General features: G+C 43.0%; 1 protein-coding gene across 3 annotated transcripts in view; it reads right to left on the bottom strand.

The window, feature by feature from the left end:
• Nucleotides 1–16,136, bottom strand: part of PSME4 (proteasome activator subunit 4) — a 418,332-nt gene that overhangs the window by 103,429 nt on the left and 298,767 nt on the right. For all 3 annotated transcript variants that reach the window (XM_033936116.1, XM_033936117.1, XM_033936118.1), the window contains 2 exons: nt 15,459–15,540; nt 3,151–3,304 (listed from right to left, as the gene is read on the bottom strand). In XM_033936116.1, coding sequence (XP_033792007.1) covers nt 3,151–3,304; nt 15,459–15,540 — 236 coding nt within the window. The remainder of the gene's footprint in view (nt 1–3,150; nt 3,305–15,458; nt 15,541–16,136) is intronic.

Raw genomic sequence — 16,136 nt, 5'->3', positions numbered from 1 at the left:
AGTGGAATCACCAGACAACTGTCTGAAACAAAGCATTCTGCGGGCAGAGATGGGAGTACGCCGACACTTTTGCCAAACTCGCATAAGGTCATACAATGAAATGTAGGATTGTTAAGTTTAAAATAAGGAGTTAAGGAGTTAAGATATACTTGAAACATAATGAAATAAATTGAAATGTAAGAAGATAATTAAATTGACACTAACAGAAGTTGGTCTTGAGTCTCAAAAATGATATGCTGGTTCTTTAATTAAATTTTTAAATTTTAAATTAAAGTAAATTTAATTTAAGTAATTTAAAATAGATTATAAGTTATATGTTGAGTCTCTACTAAATTAATTAATATTAGATTAAAAGTTATAAGTTATTCAATTAATTAAAGTAATAAAATAAATATTTTGGTAGGGAGGTGGGCAATTAGCCTGTGATGTTATAAGAAGGCAAGAGATTAATTCATTCTTCTCTTGAATAGTTCCAGTTGGAAAGATTTACTCCTTAGTCTGAGGCATTTCCCCGTAATAATTAATTAATTGAAATATTTTAAATAATTAGATTTAAGGTTTACAGTAAATTTTAACAAATTATTTTGGAATCGGTGTCTCTTTTTTGAGTTTTGTGAATGGTTTTTGTTATTTGTTTATTCATATAATACATCTGCCATATTATCTGACCCCACCCAAAAAAGTTGAGAAGGTAGAACCACTGCTTCACTCTCCAGTGTGCGCATTTGAAAGAAAGAGATATGTGCGAAAAAAGATGTCACCGAAGCAGCTTTAATGCCTAAAGCAGCTGTGTCAAAGAGTTTCCTGAGGACCACATCCACATGGCGGTCCTGCATATCCTCTAGGAAGAGAGGTGCATCTAGTCACCTAAGCCACAAAAAAATACACCCTGGACTGACCCAAAGGTTGCTGACACTCCTGTGCCAGAGGATACCAACATAACATAGTTCTAGCAATTTCCAGAGCGCCCTCCGGAGAGCCAAACTGCTCTGAGACTAGAACGCTCATATCAGGGTGCGAGGGGAAGGTAGCAAACTACAAGCACACACCACAAAGCCAGGAAGAAGTGGAAGGAGCTACCTGAGTGACCAAATTGAACTTCTGCAAAGATTCAGAAATAAGGTCCGACAAAGCTGCAGACTTAAATAAACACAGAACCATGAGAGCATCCCCAGTCTCCAAAATCCCCAGTGGGATCCACAGATCCAGCACACAGTTCCTGATCTCCCACCCTGGGAAGCGCTGTACCTGCAAATAAGGGGTCAGCAAGCAAGTCATCCACATCAGGATCTCCTAAATCAGGGTCAGGCAGCGCATGCACAGTGGCAGGCTGAATCGAGGATGTATCATTAAGAGACGCCGTAGAGGCGGATTGGGACTGTGCAGGGGGAGTACTCTAGTTCTGAGATTCAGACTGCCAAAATTTCCTAAATTAATTTGTGTTTCTTAGGCTGCGAAGGGTCCGCAGCCTGGTGGACAAAATTACCAGCTGTACCGAGCCCGAAAGCCACCCCGCTGGGCTAGCTGAGCGTTTGGTCACTTGCTTCAGCAAGGGAGAAGCTAAACTGGACACTGTGGCCCCCCTGGCTGTGCATCGCAGTGGAAGAACACACTAAAAACGCTACATTTACGCAATCCTGGCAAGAATCCTTATGAAGAGAGCCGAAGGACTCCATCCCAGCAGGTTTCTAGACAAAATTAGCAGTTTTGAAGAAGCAGGGAGCTTTAGAAAAAAAAAGACTACTAAAAATCCAAGATGGCCGCCATCAAAAACTTCATGCCAAAATCGTGATTTTTTCACACCTCCCAAACTCTAAAAAAGGTGATTTAAGGATTTTTCAGGAGGTGGAACATTCAGAAACACTCAAAACCCCACTTTTCCAACCTCCCTCAATTCCTCTCACAGGCTGTCAGCCTGTACACCAGGGATGTCAAAGTCCCTACTCGAGGGCCGCAATCCAATTGGGTTTTCAGGATTTCCCCAATGAATATGCATGTGATCTATTTGCATGCACTGCTTTCATTGTATGCTAACAGATATCATGCATATTCATTGGGGAAATCCTGAAAACCCGACTGGATTGCGGCCCTCGAGGAGGGACTTTGACACCCCTGTTTTCAGCTCTCTCACAGTAGCTGGATGAGAAAATTCACTGCCACAATGCTGGGAATGGTTCTGTAAAGCTGATCTTTGGGCTGCAAGTCAAACTCATATGTCTGACTACACTTCCACCCTTGCGGACCACCGGATGCAAACTGGGATGGACGGAGGTGTGAAGACACAGCCAACACCCTACGAGACACCACTAAGCTTCTTAAGGGTGCCTAACAGCCTGTGCTCGGCCCCTGCATAAAAGTAGGTGATACCACGCTAGGGATGGCCCTGAGTCTAGAGAAAACTATGCAGCCTGGCTAACAGGTACCCAGTGGGACCGGCCTATCAGCTATAGACCAAAGTCTGTGAATTCTCAAGCAGGCAGAGCGTCAAATTCACTCCAAGCACCAAATTACCTGAAAAAGGGACAAAATTACATTGAGCTAAAAATAATAAAATGGATAGAGCAGAACAAACTCTCCTGCAGGCACGCGTCAGAAGGAAAGAACTGAAGGTAGAGCTAGAAAGCCCAGTGTACAACAGAGGCAGAGTGAAAAATCCGGAGTGGATTCCTTCTGCAGCAGCACACAACTATGGGGAAATAACCCTACTGTCTAGAATGTCTCCCCTATTGCACTGGAAAGGAATTTAGCATATTAATATTGTTGGGAAGCCCAAATTTAGTAGATCAGAATTAATGAAAAGATATATGCTAAGCAGGGAGTTGAGTAAGAAGGTCAGAAAGACAAAGCAGCAGCAGAAGGAAAGAAGACAGAGAAACCCACAAGTCTAAAAGGAGAATCTCAAGAGCTTAGAAAGAAACAGAATTGGCAACACAGGTGAAGAATATTCATAAGCCTGGGGAGAGAAGAAAAGCAGATGAGGGAAGGTGTGAGAGACCTGTACTAAATCAAAATGTACCAAAAGAGATCTACCTCAAAGTTCAGAGATGGCAGTGAAAATTAAACCTTAAAGGGAAAATTCTATATGATCACTACAGTTCAGTTTCAGTGAGTGAGTTTCATATAAAATCAGTACAATTTAAAAAGACTTACTTGGGCCAGGCATAGTAACCCCAATGAGTTTTTTCCACAAAGCAACATGACTGCCATTTTTCTTTTGTCATTGGTAAGTTTGCACTGTCATAATGTAGCCACTGATTATCAGGCCTGTCACCAGCTTGAATAACAGAGGTCTTCTTACATCCACCTATTTATAAAAGAAAAAGAATCAAAAGTGTATTTAATAGTGGCTGAATTCCATTTGATCTCTGCCATATTTGTTTTTTTTGGCAACTCTAACTTCTGAAAAGTAAGGAAGAGAGGGAGAACCTCATAGAAAGTAACTGGTTACTTACTCACTCACTGATATTTAAGCAATTATTCCCCTACAAACAGGGCATTTACTGACAATGACAGACTTGAATGAATTCAGAGACTTGATGAAAAGCATCTAAAAGGCAGTCAACATCCTACATGCCCTGTCTTAAGTTAAAATTTGGTTCCTCAATGGCTCTGTCATTTTTTTTTACTTGATGAAGCAGAACATTTACAGAAGATGCATGTTGTATTTTCAGCCATGGATTGCTCTAAATCAAACTCTATACTGTATTTGGTTTAGCTCAATAATAATTGTGAAACTGAAGAATAAAATCAATAGTAAACTCTCCATTAATCCCAGTGAAATTTTTGTAGCCAAGAGCAACCAAAAAATACAGTAAAAGCATTTATTTAATGCTGGCATTTTGTAAAAATAAAAAAAATTTCTAAGCACCTAATTGCCATTCCTAGTTATATATTTAACTTGTTTGCTTTATTGGGAAGTTTTCATGATAAATTTTTAAAAATAAAGCTTGCTTACCTGTAAACAGATATTTTCAAGGACAGCAAGATATCAATCCTCACAGATGGATGACATCTTACAAAGTTTAAGCTGAAGCAGTTTCTAAATCTTATGACATGGCTCTATCAAATATAAGAAGGATATCCTACATCATGTCATTCACAGGACCCTTTTTCCTTAGTCCAATATAACCTGACGAATATCAACTCCTTGGGGAGACAAGAGGATTTTGAAAGGACTTTTCCTGCTGTCTTTGGAATACACCTTCTACAGGTATGTAGCTGTGCTTTTTCTGACGGCCACTTGGATTGAACTTCATGCTGTAGTTGTGCAGATTGCAGATCTCTTTCACAAAGGCTAATCTTATGTGTGCCACTGACACTACCATGACCCTGACACTATAAGGACAATTTTATGAATTGGCATCTACAGATAGGCACTAATTATGCACGTAAGTTATAAAATAATAGCATGTGATTGTGCCACTAATTGGCAAATATTCACGTACATACCAGATGTTATTCTTTAGCATATGCATCAAAATTGTTTGGCTTGAAAGTGCGAGAGGGTGTACATATGAGCAGCGTATAGATGAGCCTTGGGTATGTCTTTAAAATATGCACATAATTTACAGAATACAAGTTATGTGCACATCAGGGCACAATTAGGTGGCAATAGTTACAACTGCTTGACTTTGCATAACTATTGACGCCTAACTTTAGGCTCACTAATTACAACTTACATTAGCATTCTATAATGGAATCTTGGTGCCACATTAGCATTCTATAATGGAATCTTTCTTCCACCCCTCTTAAAGTCAATCAATTTGTACCTTTGCTTAATCTTTTGTAAACCGCATAGAACTTCACGGTACTGCGGTATATAAATTGTTATTATTATTATTATTACAGTGCATGGTATTTAGGCACCTACAGTTTGGTGCCAATTTACAGAATTGCTATCTTTAAGCTTTGATATGCCCTACTAGAGTCATACCTGCCTAGGCAGAGTATAAAGAGAAGTAACCTGCTTTCCTGTATCTCCTGTCCATTTCACATTTCTTGTCTCTCTATCAACATTGTCCCTAATTGTCCAGCAGTTCCCCTGTGTCCATGCCCTTAGTTCCCTCATGTTCAGTATCTGCCCTCTGTATCACCATGCTTCTCCTCCTGTCCAGCTTCTCATCCCCTCCCCTCTTCTCTTTCTTCTGCATTCCCAACACAGTGCCAACATCTCTCCCTTTCTCCTGCCCCTTCCCATAGTATCACATCTCTCTCCCCCTCCCTTGCTTCAACATCTTTCCCACTTCTCTCCCATCCCATATTTTCATTTTTCCTGTCTGCTCAGCAGATCCTAAAAGGTATTTTTGGTTTTCATAGCACATTTCTAGGGATAAATGACTAAAATGTTTTTATATAGTTTTCCTCTAGGAATTTCTCAAAACCTGATTTTCTGCATTATTTGCAAATGATTCCATAACTTATGTGCTATATGAAAAACATATGATGTGTTTTCAGTCTGCCAAGTCACTGATTTCATAGAGCATCATTTTAGTTTTGTTTGAGGGGTTAAACAATTGTTCCTTATTTAACCACTCCACATCCCACTCATGATTTAACAAAGTTCTATCATACAGGAACACAAAAACATAAAAATGATCACTGATAAAGACATCCACATTGTCCTTTCAGTCATCTTTTCTCCAAACTGAAGACCCCCCACTTATTTTTGCCACTCTTCTGTGAACCTTTTCTGGATTCATTATATCCTTTTTGAAATGGAGTGATCAGAACAGTGGATAATATTTAAAGTGTAGTCAGAGACATACTACAGAAAGACATCATATCAAATGCATTACCCATATCCACATTTAATCCTAGTTTGGTTCTCAATTCCTTTCCAAATAATTTCAGACATTCTAGTTGTCTTTTTGGAGGCACTGAATACTGGGCTGAAAATTTTAACGCTATGCCCACAATGATTCTAATATCTTCTTGAATACTGACTAGGACACAGCATTTTGTACCTATAGTTGGGTTATTTTTCTCTATGTGCATTATTCTGAACTTATCTACACAGTAGCGTACTAAGGGGGTGCGATCCGCCCCGGGTGCAAGCCCTGAGGGGGTTCTCCCGGCCTTGCCGTTCAGTCTCCCCCACCCCCGAAGGACCGCTCACCCCCCTGACCTCCTTGCACCACCTATGAAGCAGCCCGCAGCGGATCGTGATGTCAGCGATCCCTGAGCTGCTTCGGCGCTGCTTCCTGCACCGCGGTCCCGCCCCTCCTCTGACATCAGAGGAGGGGCGGGACTGCGGCAGAGGAAGCAGCTCCGAAGCAGCGCAGGGATCGCTGACATCGCGATCTCGCTGCGGGCTGCTTCATAGGTGGTGTAGGGAGGCCAGGGGGCGAGCGGTCCTTCGGGGTGGGGCGAGCAGGCAGGCAGGCCTTCAAGGGGGGGGGGTGTAAGGCAGGCCTTCAAAGGGGAGACAGGCAGGCAGGCCTTCAAAGGGGGGACAGGCCTTCAAGGGGGGGACAGGCAGGCAGGCTTTCAAGGGAGGGACAGGCCTTCAAGGGGGGGGGCCGGCAGGCAGGCTTTCAATGCAGGGACAGGCCTTCAAGGGGGGGACAGGCAGGCCTTCAAGGGGGGGACAGGCCTTCGGGGGGTGCAGGACTTCAAGGGGGGATAGGCCTTCAAGGGGATCAGGCAGGCAGGCAGGCATGCAGGCCTTCAAGGGGGGGGACATGCAAGCAGGCCTTCAAGTGGGGGGTGCAGGCCTTCGGGGGGGGTGCAGGCCTTCAGGGGGTGTGCAGGCCTTCAGGGGTGGGATGCAGACCTTTAAGGGGGGGACAGGCCTTCAGGGAGGGGGGCCCTGGTGTAGAAATACACGGAGGGAATGGGGGGGTTCAAAGAGACGCGCATATGCCGGACTTTGGGTGGGAAGAAATAATGGGTCTGAAAATAGAGGAGAGAGATGATGGACCATGGTTTTTAGAGAGGGAAGGAAAAGAAAGGGAGAGAAGTTGGACACAAGGGATGGTGTGGAGGGGGGATAGAGATACTGGATAGGAGGGTAGTTGGGAAAAGAAAGGGAGAGATGGTGGACCCTGGGGTGGTGGGGAAGGAGGGAGAGATGCTGGATGAAAGGGTAGTTAAGAATAGATAGATCTGTGGAGGGAGACGAAAAAAGGATAGATGCCAGACCTCCTGGGGAGGGAAGGGAAACGGGGAGGACAGAGATGGATGGTTAGCATGCAGAAAGAAGGAAGAAGGAGACCCTGGCAAGCAAGTTATCAGAAGACAACCAGAGCCTTAGACCAACAAGATTTTAAAAATAACCAGACAACAAAAAGTAGAAAAACTAATTTTATTTTCTGTTTTGTGATTACAATATGTCAGATTTGAAATGTGTATCCTGCCAGAGCTGGTGTTAGACTGCAAACTTGAGCTAGGATTTAACAGAGAGGAAAAGTCCTTTTTATTTCTTTATTTTATTTACACCACAGCGCCAGTATGGTTAGGAGAAGCCAAAGGGGGGTGAAAAAGCTATAAAATAAACCCACCAGGATGTTTGAAAAAAAACAAACAAAACAAAAACCAAACAAACACCCAATTGGGCAGGAAAGTTGAATCGATAAACCAATTCAATAGGCTGAATCGAATCAAATTTTTTTTTTTCTTGAATCGGGCAGCACTAGTTTGCGCTACTGTCTTAGACTTTAGGACCTGGGATTGGAGAGAGATGGCATCCTCAGTACTTTATAATGCAAGTGAAACAAGGATTTGGTCAGACTTTTGAAGGGTCTGCAGAAGAAAAATATTGTATAGGCCGGGGACATGAGACAGCAGGAAACGGGAACTTTTCTTCCTTCTATTTTTGTGAATGGCAAGGCTGAGAAAGTCAGAGAGTTCAGTTAAAATATGTGCTTTATAAAAAAATATAATAATGTGTTTTATAAAGTTTATAAGCATTGCTGGCCTACCTGGTGAGGTGTTCCTAATGGTGGTGGTGGTGGCGGCGGCAGCGTGTCAATGTGTTGAGAGGAAGAGGTGGTCTGGGAAATTCTGCTGAGCAAACTCCGGGCCCATTTCCACCCCCCCAGTTAGTCCACTCCACTCAACTGATTCACACACAGAGTGGGTCTTTGGGTGTTGTGCCTGGGTAGTTGTTTTGGGATCTCTTCCAGTGGTTTGTCAGTATCTCCTTGTGGTCCAAGGAAGGAAACTTTGTTAACTTTAGCATTGACCTTCAGAATATGTTTGTATCAGCGCTGCTTGTGTGGCATTAGGCTATGTAGTGATCGAAAGAAAAAACAGACCTTTGCACATTTTTGCACTATATGGTGAGTGTATGAGGAGATTCACATTTCCTGCACAGCTAAGTCTGTGTGAAGTTACCTTGTTCTTTCTGTATTTGACATCTAGCAAGGTCTCTGTTTGGAAGGAAATATCTAAGCTTAAAAATGAAGTTGCCAGAAATTATGGTAAAAGCAGATAGCATTGCTGATTTTAAGAAAGGTTTGAACAAATTCCTGGAGGAAAAGTCCATAGTCTGTTATTAAGACATGGGGGAAGTGTCTGCTTGCCCTGGATCGGGCATGGAATGTTGCTACTCTTTGGGTTTTGACCAGGTACTAGTGACCTGGATTGGTTACCATGAGAATGGGCTACTGGGCATGATGGACCATTGGTCTGACCCAGTTAGGCTATTCTTATGTTATGTTCTCATCTGTAGGGGCTTTTGTTTTCACTTCTTATTTTAATGTATTTTTTTTCTGGGAACTTATCAGTGTTTTTTAGAATGGGAACAAAAATGGAAGAGAATTAATGTGTGTGGAATGGGGGGGGTTACTAATTTCTTCAGCTAAATAATTAAATCCACTTCAACCAGACATAGGAGAACTCACGCACTATTTACACACCCTCCAACCAAAATCGTCAAAAGAAAAAAAACTGTTCGACAACCTCCTAACACTCGACCCCCAACTCTACAACCTATTGACCTCGACCACAAACTACAAAACCTTCAAAAAAGAAATAAAAAAACCCTTCTATTCAAAAACACATAAAACCGAACTAACACAATCAGAACTGTCCCAAGCATCACCTGCAACTACTCCATATGTACTTCTGAAGTCATGACAATTCAGACATAATTTATGTTATGTTTGGATTAATGGTTACATATATGAGGTTCAATAAAAGAAAATTTTCAGTGCCTGTTTCTATTATGACCATTTATTTTTCATGGTTATTACAAAAAATATTTTTTTACATGGGGGGGTGTCAAAAAATGATGGGTCCTGGGTGCCACATACCCTAGGTACGCCACTGTATCTACATCATACTTCATCTGCCATTTAGATAAAACCTTAACAATCCCCTGCTGCTTTAAAAATTAGAAATATATATATATATATATTTTGCATTCCACATATTTGATCACCTAGCTTCAGACTATTTATAAATATTGTAATCAGCACAATCTTAGTACAGACCCACCAAACACTCTATTAAATTCTCTTTTCCATGTGAATAACTGGCTATTTAGTCCTACTCTATTTTCTGTCTTAATTCCCAATGCACAAAACAGCATTGCCTCCTATTCTATACTTTTAATTTCCTAACTAGTCTCCCATAAGAGACTTTTTATCAAACACCTTCTGAAAATCCATTCCAAACACAGTATACCATATCATCCGGCTAACCTTCATCTACTAATTTATTTAACCCTTCACAAAAATCTAATAAATTGGTATGCAACATATATACCTTTGCTGAACTGATACTATTTTCATTAAGTCATGTCAATCTATATGGCGAATCATTTTAATTTTTTAATCTAGCTTTTACTATTTTGCCTAATACCTGAGTCACTGGTCTATAAATTCCTAGATCACCCTTCTTGGCATTGGCTTGACATTGTCCATCTCATGTATCATGACCATTTTTAATGACAGGCTGGCAATTCCATGTTTCCCCTTCCATTTCCCAAGGACATCTCTACAAAACTGTTCTTTTTAAATAACTTTCACACCTCATGCTATTTTAATCTAATATGAATTTTTATATACCGTTATTATCCCCAAAACAGTATACAACAATCAAATCCAAATAACAATAACAGTTATGACTCACTCACTAAAATAAAACAACCCACCTACCTGAGTGCAACCAGCACTAACATTTATACAGCATTTCTTGATTCTTTTGAGAGAGCTATATCATATCACTCTTCATCTCTGGTAGATGCGCATCCTGTGAGTATTTATTTATCTCTTAGCTTCCCAAAGACAAGCATCTGGAATTCTACAATATAACCGAGACCTTAAGCAGGTGTACTCTGACAGGGCAGGCCGTCTAGAATACCCATTTACTGGAAAGAAGATTATTGATGTAAGAGCCTAATCTTCCCTTCCAGTGAAAAGGGTACCAGAGTCTGGACTATAGGGATGTATCAAAGTAGACCCCTGAATATAGGGTGGTGCAGATGAACCTGCTTGAAGCACTGAGGACCAAAAAGCTGCGTCCTTTTGTGTTGCCACGTCCACTCCGTAAAACTTCATAAACGTATGGAGTGTGGTCCATACAGCTGCCCTACTAATTTCCTTGGGTAGTACAGACTGGGACTCTGCCTATGATGAAGCCACACTTTTTGTAGAATGTACTTTCAATGAAATTGGAAGCTGTTTAGTAAAGCCAACATAAGCAGAAACAATAGTCAAGCGAATTCATCTGGAAATAGTAGCCTTGAAGGCTGTCTTTCCCAGGTGACTATAGCTGGTCAATACAAAGAGACAGACGAAAGGGATTTGTCACCTCAAGATAATGGAAAGGAACTCTCCAGTCAGCCAGCAACACCAAATTTTTATCCTGCAGTCGGGACTTCCTGATTTATATGGAATGCAGACACCACTTTCAGCAGAAAGGAAAGCATGGTGCTCAGAAACACTCCAACCTCTGTAAACCTGAGGAAGGGCTCCTGAAGTTCTGACATCCTTCTTGCCAAGGCAATAGCTACCAGAAAAACATCTTCATAGTGAGATCTATTAGTGAAGGCTCCTGCAAGAGTTCATACAAAGCCCCGCTGAAGGCCCACATGTTAAGACTCCATGTTGGAAATGGCCATCAAATGGGAGGATGCAAACATAATTCTATCCACCTGTCAGCTTTCTCACTTAGGATAGCAGCTCAGAACTCTCTCCTAACTATTCCTCTTCTACCAGGGATATTTACTTCTAGATAAATGCTTCCTTGACAAAGTATATGCTAGCTTCTAGGAGACCTCTTGAGATAGTCAGCTACACTGTGAACCCAGCCTAGGCCTTCCCACTCTTGCCTCACCCCATCCACCCTAGGCTCACATTACATATATACACACACCCACCAATCATCCTCAACATCCTCCAACTATTGCCCAACCAAATCCTTCAAAGGCTCTGTAACCCAAGCCTAGCCACCATGTTCATTCTTAATTACAGTGCCTTCATAATACTAATGCCACAATCTGCTCTCCTCTTTCATGCCAATTACTCTCCCTACCATAATGTATTCCTCCATCCCAATCATCACAGGCCAAGGTAGATATGGTGACCTAAGTCACCTTCCCCACAGCAAATCCGTAGCAAAAAAACTCCATTACCTTAGGCCTATCCCCACCACTCCCTCCTCACCCACAACCCTCAAGATTACACTTGCAAATGCAAGGTCTGTAAACAACAAAAACACTAAACTAAATGATCTCTTCACAGACAATAACTGGGACATCTTTCTAAATACTGAAATTTGGCTTAAACACAATGACAGAGCTACCTTGGGTATGCCTTGCCCACCAGGAAACAAACGATAACTTGCTCAAGCAGTGACACCATAGATGGAGGTGCAGCTGCCATCATTAAGTCCAGCCTCAATCCAAGACTTATAGATGCCATCACACTAGACACACTACAGTGCCTCACATTCTCAAAGGGCCACAACAGAGACCTAACTTTTGCCTTGATATAAAGAGCACCACACTCTCCGATGGCCATCTTAGATGACATAGCCGTCCTTAGCAAACTAGTCATCACATACAACCAGGTCATTAAACTTGGAGACTTTAACTTCACAAGCTACCCAAACGAGACTGGATCCCTGGCAGACTTCATCACTTCACTGTCGGACCTAGGCCTTTAGCAAATGGCCCCCTTGCTGACTCACTCTGCAGGCCACATCCTGAACCTAATCTTTATTCAAAAAAGATATTCCGTTCACCACAGGAACTCCTAGCTGCATCACCAAACCGGTGCCCTAGTCCGACCACCATCTGATCACATTCAACCAAACCTACACAACGAATCAACCGTCAACCAGGAAGCAAACCCAACAAAAAAGATATACAACAAAGACGCTATCAATTTAGATCTCTCCACTGGCCTTTCAACCTAGTGGAAACATCAAAACCCAGTTCAGAATCATTTGACAAGGCTGCTGTGGACTGGCACACTGAGGTAAAATGAGGGAGAAGGGCACTGTCCAGTGACACAAGGAGGCAAAGCTGAAGAATCCTTTTGATGCCCTCTCCAAGTATCCCACGAGTATAAGGATAAAGCTATAGTACAGACTACTGTACCTTTTGCACTGGAAATATATACATCTATATCAGAAAGCACAACTATTCCAATACATTCCACTAGTGCTGCCTGATTCAGGAAAAAAAATTCGATTCAGCCTGTTGAATTGGTTTTTCGATTTGATTTTCCTGCCCAATTGGGTGTTTTTTGTTTTTTTTTTTCCAAACATCCTGGTGAGTTTATTTTATAGCCTCTTCACCCCCTTTGCCTTCTCCTAACCACACTGGCACTGTGCTGTAAACAAAATAAACAAACAAAAAAGACTTTTCCTCTCTCTGTTAAATTCTAGCTCACGTTTGCGGTCTAACACCAGCTCTGGCAGGATACATGTTTCAAATCTGACATATTGTAATCACAAAACAGAAAATAAAATTAGTTTTTCTACCTTTTGTTGTTTGGTCATTATTCAAATTTTGTTGGTCCCAGGCTCTAGTTGTCTTCTGATAACTTGCTTGCCAGGGTCTCCTTTTTTCTTCTTTCTGCATGCTAACCATCTATCTGCCATCTCTGTCCTCCATTTTCGTTTCCCTTCCCTCTCCAGGAGATCTGGCATCTTTCCTTTTTTTTCGTCCCTCTCCACAGATCCACCTTTTCTTAACTACCCTTTCATCCAGCATCTCTCCCTCCTTGCCCACCACCCCAGGGTCCACCATCTCTCCCTTTCTTTTCCCAACTACTCTCCTATCCAGTATCTCTATACCTCCCTCTACACCAGTGGTCTCAAACTCAAACCCTTTGCAGGGCCACATTTTGGATTTGTGGGTACTTGGAGGGCCGCAGAAAAAATAGTTAATGTCTTATTAAAGAAATGACAATTTTGCATGAGGTAAAACTCTTCATAGTTTATAAATCTTTCCTTTTGGCCAAGTCTTAATAATAATATTGTCATTTATAGCTAAAGAGACATATGATCAAGAAACTGTTTTATTTTACTTTTGTGATTATGATAAACATACCGAGGGCCTCAAAATAGTACCTGGCGGGCCGCATGTGGCCCCCGGGCCGCGAGTTTGAGACCACTGCTCTACACCATCCCTTGTGTCCAACTTCTCTCCCTTTTTGTTCCTTCCCTCCCTAAATCCCATTGTCCATCATCTCTCTCCCTCGCTTCTATTTTCAGACCCATTATTTCTTTCCCCCCCCCCAAAGTCCGGCATATGCACGTCTCTTTGAACCCCCCTTCCCTCCCTCCCTCCCACACCAGAGCCCCCCTCCCCTGAAGGTCTGTCCCCCTGAGGGCCTGCACCACACCCCTAAAGGCCTGTGCCACCATCCCTGAAGGCCTGTTTCCTCCTTGAAGGCTTGTCCCCTCCCTTAAAGGCTTGTCCCCTCCCTTAAAGGCTTGTCCCCCCCCTTAAAGGCTTGTCCCCCCCTTAAAGGCTTGTCCCCCCCTTAAAGGCTTGTCTCCCCCCTTAAAGGCTTGTCTCCTCCCTTAAAGGCTTGTCTCCCCTTAAAGGTCTGCATCCCACCCCTGAAGGCCTGCCTGTCCCTCCTGAAAGCCTGCCTGTCCCCCCTGAAGGCCTGCCTGTCCCCCCTTGAAGGTCTGTCCCCCCTGAAGGCCTGCACCTCCCCCTGAAGGCCTGCACCTCCCCCTGAAGGCCTGTCCCCTCCCCTTGAAGGCCTGTCCCCTCCCCTTGAAGGCCTGTTCCCTCCCCTTGAAGGCCTGTCCCCTCCCCTTGAAGGCCTGTCCCCTCCCCTTGAAGGCATGTCTCCCCCCCTTGAAGGCATGTCTCCCCCCCCTTGAAGGCCTGTCCCCCCCTTGAAGGCCTGTCCCCCCCTTGAAGGCCTGTCCCCTCTGAAGGCCTGCACCTCCCCCTGAAGGCCTGTCCCATCCTCTTGAAGGCCTGTCCCATCCTCTTGAAGGCCTGTCCCCTCCCCTTGAAGGCCTGTCCCTTCCTTGAAGGCCTGCCTGTCCCTCCCTTGAAGGCCTGTCCCCCCCCTCCTTAAAAGCCTGCATCCCACCCCTGAAGGCCTGCCTGCCTGTCCCCCCTGAAGGCCTGTCCCACCCCCCCACCCCGAAGGACTGCTCACCTCCCCCCACAGAAGGCCTGCGTGTTGCTCCTGGCCTCCCACTGGTGTCCAGCTTCCCCCCTGGCCTCCCCGCACCGTTTACCTTTGAGGAGCAGCCTGCAGACAAGATCGAGACTGCGGAGGTAGCGATCTTTGCACTGCTTCGGAGCTGTTTCCTCTGCCACAGTCCCTCCTTTGACGTCAGAGGCAGGATTGCGGCAGAGGAAACAGCTCTGAAGCAGTGCAAAGATTGCTAGCACCGTGATCTAGTCTGCAGGCTGCTCCCCAAAGGTAAACAGTGCGGGGAGACCAGGGGGAGAAGTAGGAGGCCAGGGGGGAAGCCAGATGCCGGGGGGGGGGGGGGAGCCGACAGCAGCACTTCTTGACTGACCCTCCCCCCTCGCCCTTTAAAGCTGGTGCGGCAGCGCTGCCGCTCCTGCTTTAGGGGGTGAGGGGGGAGGGTCAGCCGAATCGGGAAGCCGATTTTTGTTTTGTTTTGAATCAATTCACCCAAAGTGAATCGGTGAACCGATTGTGAATCTGGTAGCACTATATTCCACTACATTTTCAGCTGTTTCATACACAGAAGTGCTACTGGTCTGCCCTACAACACATTGTGTGACACATTAATACTTTGTAGAAAGGCTCAAACCTCTATCAGTAGCAGATATAGAAAACCCATACATTGGGGGATTACAAAATAAAATCAACCAAAATGCTCATTTTCTAAACATGTTCGATTCTTTAGCTTCACATTTGCATATTTCTTAGGAAAATGTTAATAAGTACATCCTTTAACTCCATTTCAGAATTCATTATGTAAACTTTTGATAAAGGTGAGGAGATTTGAATTTTAGCATGCTCATGGCTGCGCAAGATGAGAACCTCTTTAACACTTACTGATTTCATATGGACATATGGACACTTCAACGTGAGTTCTCTTTAGCTGCTTCAGAATGCCAGCAACAGCAGAAATCGCCATCTACAACAGATACAGACTTAGAAATGAGGCAGGTTTTATTTGTACCAAATAATTATGGTCAAAATGCATTAATTTACCTTTCTACTTCTGGTAGCATGTTTATAGAGTTGGAACTTATAATACACTATAGATATCTGAGTTCTCTGATGAATCAACAAATTTAAAGATGCTGTGAAGCCATAAGCTATTCTTTATTCTGAGATTTAGGAAGCCTTCCATTTTTATTTCTATTTTGCATTGTTTTTCTAAACTCAGTATTTCTTTTATTTTTTTTATTTTAAATATCTTTATTCGTTTTTACATTATGCAAACAAGTGTACAATAATTCAAGTCATACTATACATTCTTCACTTGAAACTCTACATTCATTTTATACCATAAACTATCTCCCCTCCCTCCCTTTCCATATATTACCCCTCATAATGTCATAAAACCCACCCATCCCTCTTCCCCCCTACATATATTTAATGGGGATAAATATAATTATTTATTTATTATAATACTCAATTAATGGTCTCCACACCTCTTTAAATTTCTTATAATAACCTCTCTTGATTGCCAATGTTTTTTCCATTTCATACACCTGACAAACCGAA

The sequence above is a fragment of the Geotrypetes seraphini genome, chromosome 3, assembly GCF_902459505.1.
Source record: "Geotrypetes seraphini chromosome 3, aGeoSer1.1, whole genome shotgun sequence".
Taxonomy (NCBI): Eukaryota; Metazoa; Chordata; class Amphibia; order Gymnophiona; family Dermophiidae; genus Geotrypetes; species Geotrypetes seraphini.
The sequence above is the reverse complement of the archived record's forward strand: the minus strand, read 5'-3'. Positions and strand labels throughout refer to the sequence as shown.